The 15,118-nt window shown below is 38.9% G+C and overlaps 1 protein-coding gene and 1 pseudogene across 1 annotated transcript in view; one reads left to right on the top strand and one right to left on the bottom strand.

The window, feature by feature from the left end:
* Positions 1 to 2,256, top strand: part of LOC124717347 (mucin-2-like) — an 82,669-nt gene extending 80,413 nt beyond the window's left edge. The window contains exon 3 of the mRNA XM_047244176.1: positions 411 to 2,256. Within this exon, the coding sequence (XP_047100132.1) occupies positions 411 to 1,664 (1,254 nt within the window). The 3' untranslated portion in view covers positions 1,665 to 2,256. The remainder of the gene's footprint in view (positions 1 to 410) is intronic.
* A 7,691-nt stretch (positions 2,257 to 9,947) lies between these two features.
* LOC124716875 lies at positions 9,948 to 12,261 on the bottom strand (annotated as a pseudogene).
* Positions 12,262 to 15,118: the final 2,857 nt, after the last annotated feature.

Below are 15,118 nucleotides of genomic sequence, written 5' to 3'. Positions count from 1 at the left end.
AAGTTCCTCTAGGACTGCTGAGAATGACTAATCTGATAACTCATCCTGATTTCTCTTTCAATTCTGCGTTCTAGGCGCTTCAGTCTGGAACCGTGCTGCTGCTACGGTCACAGGTTCGAATCCTGCCTCGGGCATGGATGTGTGTGATGTCCTTAGGTTAGTTAGGTTTAGGTAGTTCTAAGTTCTAGGGGACTGATGACATCAGATGTTAAGTGCCATAGTGCTCAGAGCCATTTGAACCATATTTTCAATTCTGCATTTCTCACTATCCTGGTGTAGTCTAATAGAACCTGTAGCACTGATGTGTACTAACAATGAAAATCTGGAATTATGTGACATGTTTTATTAAAATCAAATTCAGCCAAAATTCACTCCTGAAAATTTTCCTACATCCTGTTTTTATTCTGCAGCTGGCAGAGCTGCTCAAAAACATTCTGAGCGAGTCCGAAGACCGAGGAAAATCGAGGACGCAGCAACCGAGGCAGCCTCCCAGAGTCGACGTCATGTCAACTGGCAAACCACCCGAAATCCACGAGTTCCGCCCACAACTAGAAGACGATCTGAAGAGTGTCCTCAAGCTCAAACCACGACAGCCGCAACTCAATGCTACCGTCCACCTGCCTCCGCTGCAAACTGCAAAGGTGCCTGCGAATGACGCTGAAGAAGGCTTGAAACACATTCTTCCGACTCTCGAGGAGACACTTGGCTGTATTTTGGAAGACAGTGAGGCTGAGGTATTTACCTCAACCAACCGGCCGATACTACCTCCATTACATCCGACAATGACGGACAGCAAGCAACCGCCGCACAAGACGGAGGTGCCACTGACCGATGCTGCAGAGGACTTGAAACACATTCTTCCATCTCTCGAGGAGGCACTCGGTGGCATTTTGAAGGACAGTGAGGCTAAAGTACCTACCACAACCGGTCACTCAGTCATACCACCAGCACGTCCAACAATGACAGACAGCAAACAACTGCCGCAAACAACAGAGGTGCCACCGACTGATGCTGATGAGGATTTGAAACACATTCTTCCGACTCTCGAGGAGGCACTCGGCAGCATCTTGAAAGACTGTGACGTCAAGGTACCTACCACAACCAGTTGGTCAGTGATACCACCGGCAAGTCCAACAATTACAGACAACAAACAACCACCGCAAACGACAAAGGTGCCACCGACTCATGCCGAAGATGACTTCAAACACATTCTTCTACCTCTTGAGGAGGCAGTTGGCAGCATCCTGAAGGATAGTGAGGCTGGAATATCTAACACAACCAATCAGTCAGTGCTACCATCAGCACATCAAGCAACAACTGACAGCAAACAACTGCTGCAGACAACAGAGGTGCCGCTGTCTAGTGCCAAAGAGGACTTGAAACACGTCCTTCCAGCTCTCGAGGAGGCACTTGGCACCATCTTGAACGACAGTGTGGTCAAAGTACCTACCACGACAAGCCAGCCATTGTTACCACCTTTATCTCCGACCACAACAGACAAAAGACAACACTTTTCAGCAGTCCGGCCCCAGCCAGAGGACACCGTCCGACCCATTCTGGATAAAACTCTGTTGGAGCAGGAAGCAACTGCTCAACAGCAAACTTCTCCACCATTTTTCTGGCACCACAAACCAGTGAAAAAAAAAGGATTACTGTTTCGATAACTTCCTGCCAGAGTAGGAGTGAATGTTCAGGGATATTTTGCATACCCATAAATCCAATCATAGTGCCACATTCCCTTACACAACTGATGCTATGAGCTCTACGAAGACGCCTATCTTTTCTGTGTCAGAACCCACAGAACAGCGACTGTTCTCCCAAGATGACCTCGTAGTTACTTACATGTTCCACAGTGCAATCAGTCTGTCTTCAGGTAAGGAGCTTCTCTTCCAGGCAGTTAAACCTATCTTGCAGGATGTGCTCAATACCCAAAATTTGCACCAAACAAACAGTAGGCACAGTTGTGAAACGTTAGAGTGACACTGGCAAACACTGTGAACCAGATAGCTACTGTCAGATGGGGTTAAGCTGACAGAAAAGTTAAAATGGTTTAAGATTTTAAAAAATTCTCAAACCCAATGATTGGTAGAAGGGGAGATTATTTTATTTTGAAGTGAACACATCATGGTTCAATGTAAAGTGAACACATTATTTGTGTATGTTCACAAAGCAAATTTGTGATTGCATTTTCTTGTTCTTAACCTTTCTTTGTATGTTACTCTGAAATTCGTATTAAAATTTAGTCATCATGTCAAATTTATTTTTCAATTATTGATAAGTTTCAGAACAACTGAGGTGCTGAGAACCATAAGGACCTTCATTGATTTTAAGATTGTAGCGTGTATGCATGCTCCTGGAATTTGTTGCTCTTATGGTGAACCTCCTTCATCTATATCTGTAATCCCACACTGTGTATATTAATACCCACAAAAAAGCTGTCTCGCCAATTTCTCAGATATTCATTTCCATATGGCCCAAAGCACAAAGCATAATGTTGTTGTTCTGCCCTGTTCAATTGTTATTTATGGTTGACAACATAATTTAGCATCTACATCATGTAAGCAAGAGTAATGCTTCATAATTACAGGTATATCGGCAATTTTATCTGAACCTCAAGCCACAGCATGTGCTTAATGAATATTATGATAGTGAGGACCATGAAGGTTGGAATAGGTCATCATAATGTGTGTGTAGTGTTTTTCTGTCTGTACTTTGTGTTCTGATTTTAGTTTCACATGAATTAATTACAAACTTAGCAACTGTCAAAAGATACTGTTGTCAGTAGCCCATATCTGGAAAATTTGCTAATTAACATTAATAACAAATATATTCTTAAATATTAATTAATATTTCATAACAAAGTGGTTACATTATTTTTTTCATACGCAGTAGTTGATGAGTCTGTTAAAAAAAATTTCAGGCCTATGAGACTTCTCGGTTGTCTACAAAATTTGATTTTCACAAACATCTGTTTTTCCCAAAACTTTTGTTTCTGTGATTTGGGTCCTTATTGCTCTCAGTGCCTCAATAAAAGTCACCCTAGTCACAAACAATTATTACATAACAGATTATCAGTCAAATTACAGTGTTGGTGAAGTTCACAGATGCAATAAGTATTTTAAATTTTTAATTTGTTACAGCAAACAGTGATAAAGACCATATGTTTTATTACTGCAGCTCAACACACATGCTCTGAAAGTAAAACCAATATATTAATTTTATTGGTTTTATAAATATTTAGACTTAAAGTCGAAAACCAGTCAACTCATCCCATTTGATGGAGTGAAGATATTTTTTTAAGAAAGGACCATTTTTCAATAAAAATGACTCTAACTGATGTATTGTCAAAACTTTTCTTATTTCACTCCTTACACTCAAGCATTATGTTTTTCAAATCTTTGAGCGGAGTAAAAACACAGCTCACTAGAATTTACACAATGGATTTATGTTTGAATTTTCACAGCAAAATGAAGATTGGGAAATGGGCATATGGCCTATCAAACTGGCCAGAGTGAGGTCTATTTTTGCACAAAAAAGTTTGAAAGTAATCAGCATAATAAAGAAAAACTTAATTATTGATTTGAGGGAAAACTGAAATAGCTAAAGTATTAAAAAATATCCAATTGCAGCATAAATTGAAACTCTTCCACTTTCTCTTCATTATATTCTCTTAATAATAATAGAACACCAATCAATATTTATATATTTCATGCTTTCTGAACAAAACTTGAAAATAAAATAAAACTGAAAAAGTCAAATATTTTGTGGAAGAAATAAAACAGGTTAGAGACACAAATAACACGCCTTTCGATGCATGAAATCTTGTACACCAAACAAGGTGATGATTGAGAATTGAAAGTTCAACGTTTAACTTAGAATTTTAAGGATTACTGGAGGATATTTTTCTGGTAGAATTTCACTCCTTGGAGTGGCAGACCTATAGCTAATATTAACAAGGGTGCTGCTCCAGAAAATTTTGAGGCTTGATTTAAAAACTGTGTAAATGGAAATAAACATTGTCCTCACTCATCCAGCCCTGTCCCTGTTTCCATTCCAGCACTACACAGCCCTCTATTCAATCAATGCGCCCAGTCTTTTTACTTCTCTCCTTTTGCCCTACTGCCCCCCCCTCCTCTCCCTCCCACGCGTGTTCTGTCGAACATCCTAACTGCACCTAACTGCCCTAACCACTCTCCACCTCATCCCTGCACACACCGCAGCAGCACTTCACCAGCCCCCACCCCTAGCCTGCTATCCCTCCCCCTCCCAACCCCAGCCTCCTCCTTAACCCCACCCAGCTGTTTCTTCCATCATGTGCAGCTGCTGCTGTGTCATAGTCTGGCTTAGAGGTGGGCCAAACGGTTATTCTGGAGTAACCGTTATCACAGTTCCAGTTATTCTTTGATAACCGTTATCGTTAACGGTTATTAATAACTGCCAAGTTATTTTTCGCTAGCGAATACCGATAACTCCGACAGTTAAATAACGACATAGTTGGAATCCATCAGTTTAGTTATCAGTATAACTGCGAGTAGTGTGAAATAGCAGGAATGTCGTATGAATCGTGTCATAACCTCAGCTCTTATTAACTCCGGGTACATTTTAGTTGATGTTAGAACGATTATTAGTGTTTCAGATTATATGTTTGTAGGTTATCGGTCGCTATTAGAAATATTATCTTCGCAGCTGCGACAGAAAGTACGCGGAACTTCGCCAAAGCACTCTTTAAGTAAAATGTTAACAACGTGCGTTTTTAAGTATGAAGTAATATGTAAACTGAGTACTGTATGTTAAATTTGAAGCTTAATTTCTTGTGCTGCTCACATAATAGAATAAAGTGTACAGCCTTGTAATACAACAAAAAATATACGTAATGTGACAGATTCGTTTACTCCTGTGCTGTAAAAGCTAGTCCTATTGGGGAAAGTGTGAGTACGCTAATCCAAGTTTTATGTCAGATTTGCAAACTGCTCGATTTCTCCAGCGACAGCATGTTTATAACATATGAAGACATGCAGATCGAAAAGGTTGACAGTGTTACATTTCTGGGACTACAACTCGATAATAAATTCAGTTGGGAAGGGCATACCACATTTTTTCATTCTATTATTTCATAAGGGAACATATTCTGTGGTAACTCATCAAACGTAGCAAAAGTTTTTCGCATGTAAAAGCGTGTAATAAAAATCGTTTGTGGTATCAATTCAAGAACATCATGTAGGAACCTGTTCAAGGAACTTTGTATTCTAACCACTGCTTCCTAGTATATTTATTCCTTAATAAAATTTGTTACAAGTATTTCCAACCAATAGCTTAATACATAATATCAGTACTAGAAATGGGAACAGCAATCTACATAAAGACCTAAAATTACTTACCTTGGTCCAAAAGGGGTCCAATATTCAGGAACATGCATTTTCAATAAGCTGCCAGCAAGTCAGCAACCATTAAAAACTTGGTTTCAGATAAGGCACGGTTTACAGTGTGTTTGAATGACTATTTGATACATAAGTGTCTGATTCCACCCATCATCAATATGCCGGAAATGTCTATTTTAAGTGTGTCTATGACGTCACTACATACACATGGCAACAAACACGAAGATACATATAAATAATACAATAACATTTCCCACCAAAAATACAATCAAACCAATGGGACAACTGCGGGAAGTTGGGGGTTTTAGGGTGAGGACAAGCTAGTAAAAAAAAACACACCATGATCCCAAAACACAAAATGAAGAACAAAAAGAAAAAAAATACAGCATTCTGCTACACCAACAAAAATCTGCAGGAATCGGACACTTCCCTTGAACAATATAGGTCAACTATAGGTGACCATACCAAAACACCAATACCCACAACTAAAAGTACGAAAATTGGAATCAGACATTTCCCTTGACCTACATAGGTCAACCTCAGATGACGATACTAAAACATCAACACACACAATTATGAAAATGGGAATCGGTCATTATCCGGTGACCTATATAGGTCCACCACAGCTACTGATGCCAAAAAACCAACACCTACAACTGCGAAAAATAAAACCACAATCCCAAAAGTCCACAAATCAATCATCCCTACATAAATTAAATCACATTCAATACTTCATAAATACACAAAACATCACAGCTAGAAAAAAAAAAAAAAAAATTAATTACCACCAGCAAATAATTAATTACCACCAGCAAATTCCGGCACTGCAACCTAGATCGACAGCCCCCCCCCCGCCACACACACACACACACACACACACACACACACACACACACACACACAAAACCAACTCATAAACACCGTGCCGTAATGACATTCACACACCACAACACCTTTACGTCGAAGCAGACGGGTGGAATCAGACGCTTCCAGTGACCCCTCCTTCTACTCTGTAGATGAATATCGTAACAGAGACTGATAGACCAGCTTAGGTAAAAATTCTGCTATATTTCAGTTTTGACAGCACTTGGTTGCAACAGTCAAGATCGGGTATTCTGTGTACGATAAATTTATTAAAAGTACGTAACTGTGTTTTATTCTGTCAGTGTACCAATTCTGTAAATATTAGCAGTTACTGTGATATATTCACGTATTTTGACAATCTCCTGACAAATGATGAGGATAATAATTATTATATTCCACTGTATTATGTTATACTTTCTGACATGTTATTTGTCATTCGCGATGGCCAGCGGCTATTTACGTAGCAGTACGAAAATATTTGTTCGCTCCAGTTACTATCCTCTCTGGAAATATCACCTGGAACTACGACCTTTAACTGGAGTCACCGAGTCAGGAACGTCTAGACACACAGTTATTCCGTTACCAGCTTCCAGGTTATCTGTGGTGGTAGCCCGATAACTACCAGAGAACTAGAACTACGAGCCAATAACGATAACTGCCAGAGGAGAATACCGGCTCTGACAGTTATTTCCATAGTCGCTCGAATTCCTTAGTAACTTTCCTTGTACTACCCGTCCAAGCTAAATTAACACGTAAGGCGGTGGCTTAAGGGAACGACCGTACTTGTTAATGCCTGTACTGCAGCTCCTATCAGCCACGGCTCGGACATTAACTTTATTTAATTGTTTATGCTAAAAGTAACGAAGGCCCACGAAATAGTACACAGTTCTTATCAACAGATGGCGCGCAGTCTCACAGTTATTCCCATGGTCTATAGAACGCCTTCGAAATGCGCAGTACGATCTTAGGTCAACAGATGGCGCGAGGCACTGTTGACACTAAACAGTTATTGAAATAACTGCCAGAATCAGAGGAACGGTTATCGCAGTAACCGTTACTTCTCAGTAACCGGTTATTTCTATCAGTTACGTTATTTTTTGCCACCTCTAGTCTGGCTAAAAGGTATCAGATAGATTATATAATGGTAAGACAGAGATTTAGGAACCAGGTTTTAAATTGTAAGACATTTCCAGGGGCAGATGTGGACTCTGACCACAATCTATTGGTTATGACCTGTAGATTAAAACTGAAGAAACTGCAAAAAGGTGGGAATTTAAGGAGATGGGACCTGGATAAACTAAAAGAACCAGAGGTTGTACAGAGATTCATGGAGAGCATAAGGGAGCAATTGACAGGAATGGGGGAAATAAATACAGTAGAAGAAGAATGGGTAGCTTTGAGGGATGAAGTAGTGAAGGCAGCAGAGGATCAAGTAGGTAAAAAGACTAGAGCTAGTAGAAATCCTTGGGTAACAGAAGAAATATTGAATTTAATTGATGAAAGGAGAAAATATAAAAATGCAGTAAGTGAAACAGGCAAAAAGGAATACAAACGTCTCAAAAATGAGATCGACAGGAAGTGCAAAATGGCTAAGCAGGGATGGCTAGAGGACAAATGTAAGGATGTAGAGGCCTATCTCACTAGGGGTAAGATAGATACTGCCTACAGGAAAATTAAAGAGGCCTTTCGAGATAAGAGAACGACTTGTATGAATATCAAGAGCTCAGATGGAAACCCAGTTCTAAGCAAAGAAGGGAAAGCAGAAAGGTGGAAGGAGTATATAGAGGGTTTATACAAGGGCGATGTACTTGAGGACAATATTATGGAAATGGAAGAGGATGTAGATGAAGATGAAATGGGAGATATGATACTGCGTGAAGAGTATGACAGAGCACTGAAAGACCTGAGTCGAAACAAGGCTCCCGGAGTAGACAATATTCCATTGGAACTACTGACGGCCGTGGGAGAGCCAGTCCTGACAAAACTCTACCATCTGGTGAGCAAGATGTATGAAACAGACGAAATACCCTCAGACTTCAAGAAGAATATAATAATTCCAATCCCAAAGAAAGCAGGTGTTGACAGATGTGAAAATTACCGAACTATCAGCTTAATAAGTCACAGCTGCAAAATACTAACACGAATTCTTTACAGACGAATGGAAAAACTAGTAGAAGCCAACCTCGGGGAAGATCAGTTTGGATTCCGTAGAAACACTGGAACACGTGAGGCAATACTGACCTTACGACTTATCTTAGAAGAAAGATTAAGGAAAGGCAAACCTACGTTTCTAGCATTTGTAGACTTAGAGAAAGCTTTTGACAATGTTGACTGGAATACTCTCTTTCAAATTCTAAAGGTGGCAGGGGTAAAATACAGGGAGCGAAAGGCTATTTACAATTTGTACAGAAACCAGATGGCAGTTATAAGAGTCGAGGGACATGAAAGGGAAGCAGTGGTTGGGAAGGGAGTAAGACAGGGTTGTAGCCTCTCCCCGATGTTATTCAATCAGTATATTGAGCAAGCAGTAAAGGAAACAAAAGAAAAATTCGGAGTACGTATTAAAATTCATGGAGAAGAAATAAAAACTTTGAGGTTCGCCGATGACATTGTAATTCTGTCAGAGACAGCAAAGGACTTGGAAGAGCAGTTGAATGGAATGGACAGTGTCTTGAAAGGAGGATATAAGATGAACATCAACAAAAGCAAAACAAGGATAATGGAATGTAGTCTAATTAAGTCGGGTGATGCTGAGGGAATTAGATTAGGAAATGAGGCACTTAAAGTAGTAAAGGAGTTTTGCTATTTGGGGAGCAAAATAACTGATGATGGTCGAAGTAGAGAGGATATAAATTGTAGAGTGGCAATGGCAAGGAAAGCGTTTCTGAAGAAGAGAAATTTGTTAACATCCAGTATTGATTTAAGTGTCAGGAAGTCATTTCTGAAAGTATTCGTATGGAGTGTAGCCATGTATGGAAGTGAAACATGGACGATAAATAGTTTGGACAAGAAGAGAATAGAAGCTTTCGAAATGTGGTGCTACAGAAGAATGCTGAAGATTAGATGGGTAGATCACATAACTAATGAGGAAGTATTGAATAGGATTGGGGAGAAGAGAAGTTTGTGGCACAACTTGACCAGAAGAAGGGATCGGTTGGTAGGACATGTTCTGAGGCATGAAGGGATCACCAATTTAGTATTGGAGGGCAGCGTGGAGGGTAAAAATCGTAGAGGGAGACCAAGAGATGAATACACTAAGCAGATTCAGAAGGATGTAGGTTGCAGTAGGTACTGGGAGATGAAGAAGCTTGCACAGGATAGAGTAGCATGGAGAGCTGCATCAAACCAGTCTCAGGACTGAAGACCACAACAACAACAACAGTCTGGCTTCATCTGCCACACATTGTGGTCTAGCGCGCGCGCTCGTATGTGTGTGTGTGTGTGTGACAGAGAGAGAGAGAGAGATTTATTTTTGACAAAAACCTTGTTGGCTTAAAGCTTATTTGGAGACAGTCTTTTTGTTGTGGCTTTTTGCGACTCAGCATCTCTGCTATAAGGTGAGTAGCAACTATCCTTTTCATAATATTGTTACATTCACTCCTGGATTTTACATTTATTCAGAATGTTAATAAAATCCTAGAAGAACAAAGTCAAATATCCTGCACTTACTTTAACCCAATTTTTTGCAGTTCAAGCTTGATCTGTTCATTTACAAAGGAAATCCATTCTTCTTGTTTTAATTGGCACAAGAAGATCGATAATTTTCTCAATGATCTTTGGATGACATCTGAGGAAATTTTTCTCCATTGAAAGCACTGCAACCGCATTTATACTTCGTGAACTCGTAGTGCTTTTTAGAAACGTTTTTATTCTTTTCAGTGATGGGAAGCAGAATTTGCCTCCGTTGTATTTCTAGGAACTATCAAGAGGTTTATTAGCAGTTTTGTACCGTATTTACTCGAATCTAAGCCGCACTTTTTCTGGTTTTTGTAATCCAAAAAACCGCCTGCGGCTTAGAATCGATTGCAAAGCAAACGCAAGTTCTGAAAAATGTTGGTAGGTGCCACTACAACTAACTTCTACTGTCGAATATATGTAGCGCTACACAGGCATGCTTTGTAGGCACAAAGATAAATACTGGCGCCAAAACCTCTGCGTCAGTAAATAAATTAAAAAAAAAGAAAGGTGGAAGACGAGCTTTTTTTCTCCGCCCCGAGTTTCGACCACTGCATTTTCATACATTATCCAACGAAGTAAATACAAATTCCGTATTGTTCATCTTCGAATGTAGCAGAATTTCAATGTACTACGAAAATCCGACTAGCAAGACTGTTTAGGATGTTTGTCAATATGGCCAACTCTACGTTCTGAATTTTTTCCTACCTGTGAGAAGAGATGGTTGCTAATAGGAACCTGATGAAATGTGAATCACATGCAGTATTCTCTTCACCATAAGAATAATACGAATATAAACATTTTGCCATGTATTCTTTCGTGTCATGTTTATATTCGTATTATTCTTATGCCTAATAGTGATACAGTCAGAAATGAAGCACGGCAACTGACTAGATTTTTAAATCTGTGCAGTATTTGATGTACTAAAGAAGCGGCCGCAAAGATTTTCAAACGGAGAAAAATTTTCGCCTAACTCTCGTTCAGAACATGTTCTATCATACGCAGTCTATTATTTGGTTCTTGTTGATCATTATGAAAGAAAGCAGCAGTGTGAGTAACAACAGATAGCAGTCTCTTGCCATTGTTTCGCTAATGAGACGATTCCTCTCTCTTCTTTTAATTGTAAGCGGCGGTAGCGCGCACAAAAGTAAGCCGTGCTGCGAGCGGCGACAGGCCGTAAACACGCACTATCAGAATGCGACAAACAAAGAATGAAACAGTACAGTAATGCATTTTCAGCTTAGAGTGACGTGAACACCTGTAACAAAGATAAACAGCACTTATCAGATCAAAGCAAAATAAGCAATCGATTCAAACCAGACGGAGCACGTGAAAAAGGAAGGGTACTCGTATAAATACGGACGGAGCGCCTGACGCATAGCAATGGCTACCTGGTAAAGCTCAACTGCTAAGCTTACGACTCGAACCAAACTACTGTAGCTGTATCGTCATTCATTCGACCTAAATTGTGTCTCATATTACAATGGACCAACTTTGTTTCGATATGGAGGTGCGGCCTAAAACTTTTCTCTCCCCTTGAATTTCGAGTCGCAAATTTCAGGTGCGGCTTAGATTCAGGAAACTTTTTTTTTTCCTTTATTTCGAGTCTCATTTTTCAGGTGCGGCTTAGATTCGAGTGCGGCTTGGATTCGAGTAAATACGGTAATTTACTAAGGAACATTGTGTAGATTTCCCTTTTTTTTGTTTGTTTACTATAAGTTTGAGCTCTTCAATTACTTCACAATATTCACGAATATCAGACCTACAATATACTTTTAATTCAGTTTCATGCCCTCGTTTGTCAGTCGTGAGGTACACTTCACTGGTTACTAGTCTCTCTCTTGTGTAGGATACTCACTCTCAAAGCTAGCAAAGCGTTTCTCGTTGAACAATTTAGCAACTACAACGTGTTTAGTGGAAGAATATCTGTCAATTATGCCAACACATATTTAATCACAGAGGTTCTTACATTCTACCATGACTGGCTTATGAGGATTCTCACAGAACTTCGAGCTTCTTAATTCTAAAGTAGCAGTTTTGAATATTGTGATATATTCATTAACTTTACACAAACTAATTTCTCAAGATTGCCTTTACTTGTAAATTATTTCACAACGAGGCATAATCTTACGAAAAAGCTCTAACCATAACTTGAAACTGTCATCATCCAGGTAGGCCTACTTTAAAATTCCTATTGTTCTGCAATGGTTTTATCTGCATTTGATGTTTATTGAATATTAGTAAGGCTCTTTTTTCAAGATAGAGGATTTTCATGAACCCTATTTGTGCTCTGCATGTCGAAGTTCCACCTTGTAGAACATGCGCAGGGAATTCTGATGTTCATTAGCTTCTTGAGAGTGGACACACATTGTGGTTATCTTCAGAAGTATACTGAAGTAACCAGGATGTTAGAGAAACACATTGTTGGGTTTCGTATAATACTGTATCTCTCATAATTAAGTTGGTGTGCATGATAGTGAACCAAATGTGCATATTATAAACAGCTTTTGTTTTTGCTCGAACTCCTGCTGTTTTGGCTTTTCATGACATTTGAACCATAAAATGTGGGAGCTATGAGTTTTTGTCCATTTCCTTGGGGGATAACATCCTATTATTCTGAAATACATTTTGATATGCCATCTGCAAATGAAGAATCCCCAAAAATGCTCGTTAGTGACATAAGGACACCATTGAGCAGTGCTAGCTTGTATCAATAACATTTAATAAAATGAGTCCTTTTCACTTTAATTCTTTTTTTTTTTTTTTTTTTTTTGTATTTGTTCCTTAAAGCTAAAAGTCAGTAGCCATCCCAAGTTTATGAAAAAATAAAAATACATGCTGTGCATAATTTCATGTATCATTCAAAGGTGTGATATATGTTTCTCTAACGTATTTTATTCCTTAATTTTAGATAAATCATTTCATAAAACATTTGACCAGTTTTTCTTTTATTCTGTTTTTCATATTTTTTTTTTTTCCAAGTGGCTTCCTCCAGTCTTTGAGGTTCTATTTCCTGTATGTTATCAGATATAATGGTTACATCATTAGCTCCGAGATACCACAGTGGTAGTTATAAATGTCCTTGCAGATAGAAAATTCATTACAACACTAAAGAATAAGGGACTATAGATACTTCCCTGATGGACAACCACAATAGAATCAGAGCTCCTTTGACACCCCCCCCCCCCCCCCACCACCACCACAAGACTTATGACAGAAGTTTGGACACTGCTGTACATGTCCGTAATGAGTCATGTATGGTACTCCAGGTCATGATGTTTACAGAGAGCTTGCCATGTTACTGTTTATGGTGCTCGGCCAAAAGCCTTTTCCATATCTAAGAGCAAACCATGAATTTGCTTGCTTTCGCGAGATGTCTGCATTCCTAGTCTTTTTGTGTGAGTAGCATTCATGGTTCCTTTTTCTGCTGAGAATTAAAACTAACTTCACTGTTCATTTTTGCAATTATCTATTTGACATGTTCATTAGATGTTATACATATCACTTTATTACTTTCTTCCACTTGTTAAATTCCCCTGCACAACATGCAAACAGTAGTGTCATCAGCAAAACAAATCCTTTGCACATATACCTTTAACACACACTCCCAGTGTAGTCATTTGAATGAAACACATCCAACATAAATACTATGAAAAGCTATATACACTACTTCCACAAAAGATGATGTGGTCAGGACAGAGAGCCAAGAGAGTGAATAGCACATGGACTGAAGAGGATTTGCTGGACTGCAAGAGCTGGGTAACGACAGATGCGACAATCTCTTGAGAGGTACGTGCTAAGTGCTTCACTTACATGCGTTTAGATGTATTCATTATTTTTTTCTGAGTTTAAGGACACGAAAAGTTCCTCTACCTCATTTCTGTTTCAATTCTGATATTCTCCCTACTCTGCTGAGGCTAATGGAACTTGTAGCAATGATGTATATTAGCAAAGAAAATCTAAAACTGTGTGATGTTACAGCCATTTCGCTGTTTTATCAACTCGATTATCAAAATAAAATTCCATTAGAATTCACTCCTGAAACAATTTTTGTTAACATATTTGGAATAAGAGTTATATAAATAAAATGATAATGAAAACTCAGTCTTGATAATAAAATAGAAGATAATCTGATTAGTGGTAGCCAGTTTCAATCTATACACAACACCTTCACACTGTATCACACCTCTGAAAATATAACAAAGTTTTTTAAAGGGAAATCCAGGATTTTTGGATCATTATCTTGCTGCAAGACAAACCCTTTCCCTATCAGATGCAAATCAGATGTCCTGGCACGTCACTGGAAAATGACAAGATAATCCTTTTGGTTAATTTTTCCATGTACTTTCACCAAATCTTCAACTTTATTTCTTCGAAAAGATGCCCTATACCATCACAGCACCCCCTCCATGCTTCAAAGTTAGAATTACACACTGACAATTCAAGCATTCATTGGTAAACAGTATACTAATTGCTGGCATTTACTTCCAAATATTTCGAAATTGGATTCATCAGTGAATAAGATTCTTTCCCAATCCACTGCTGTTAAATGTTGGTGTGTCATAGCCCCAAAAAGCCTTTTGTTCTTGTTAACATGGTGCGACAATGGTTTGCTGCTGCTACGTAACCCTGGAGTTTGTTTTCTGCTGGGTGCCATCCCACTCTTGACTCACTCATTGGTCTATCCCACATTGTGTTTCATTCTGCAGTCTATATTTACTGTTCACTACCAAATACTTTTCCTGGCATTATGACATTTTCCTGGGTGCTCCTAAATGAGGATGATCATTGTATGAGCCTGTATCTCTATGCAAGTGTACGGTCTTGAGAAATATGCTGTAGGAAATCTTCAATTTCTTTGATATTTGTCAGACACAATTGCTGTCTTGGTGCAAATAGATGATCTTTACCCATGAATCATACGGAATTTGGCACTTTGGGTCCATTTTCAGTTACTTTCGCTGCATGTGTTACCTTCTTTCATGGCATCTTCATACAAACAAACTATAACTGAACAGATATATAAATAACGTATCTTATGGAATCCTGTCATCTGATGGTGTTACACGGCATGTTTGAGAGAACAAGTGAAGTTAATTCTATGTACTCTGAGCAACATCAATATGTACGTGTAGGTACGAAACTGCAGCATTATTAATCGTTGCTTGAGCATACTATTCTATGTTCTAACCAGTAACTCA

This window comes from Schistocerca piceifrons, chromosome 9 (assembly GCF_021461385.2).
Source record: "Schistocerca piceifrons isolate TAMUIC-IGC-003096 chromosome 9, iqSchPice1.1, whole genome shotgun sequence".
Classification (NCBI taxonomy): domain Eukaryota; kingdom Metazoa; phylum Arthropoda; class Insecta; order Orthoptera; family Acrididae; genus Schistocerca; species Schistocerca piceifrons.
Note: the sequence above shows the minus strand (reverse complement) of the source record. Positions and strands in the feature narration are given on the sequence as shown.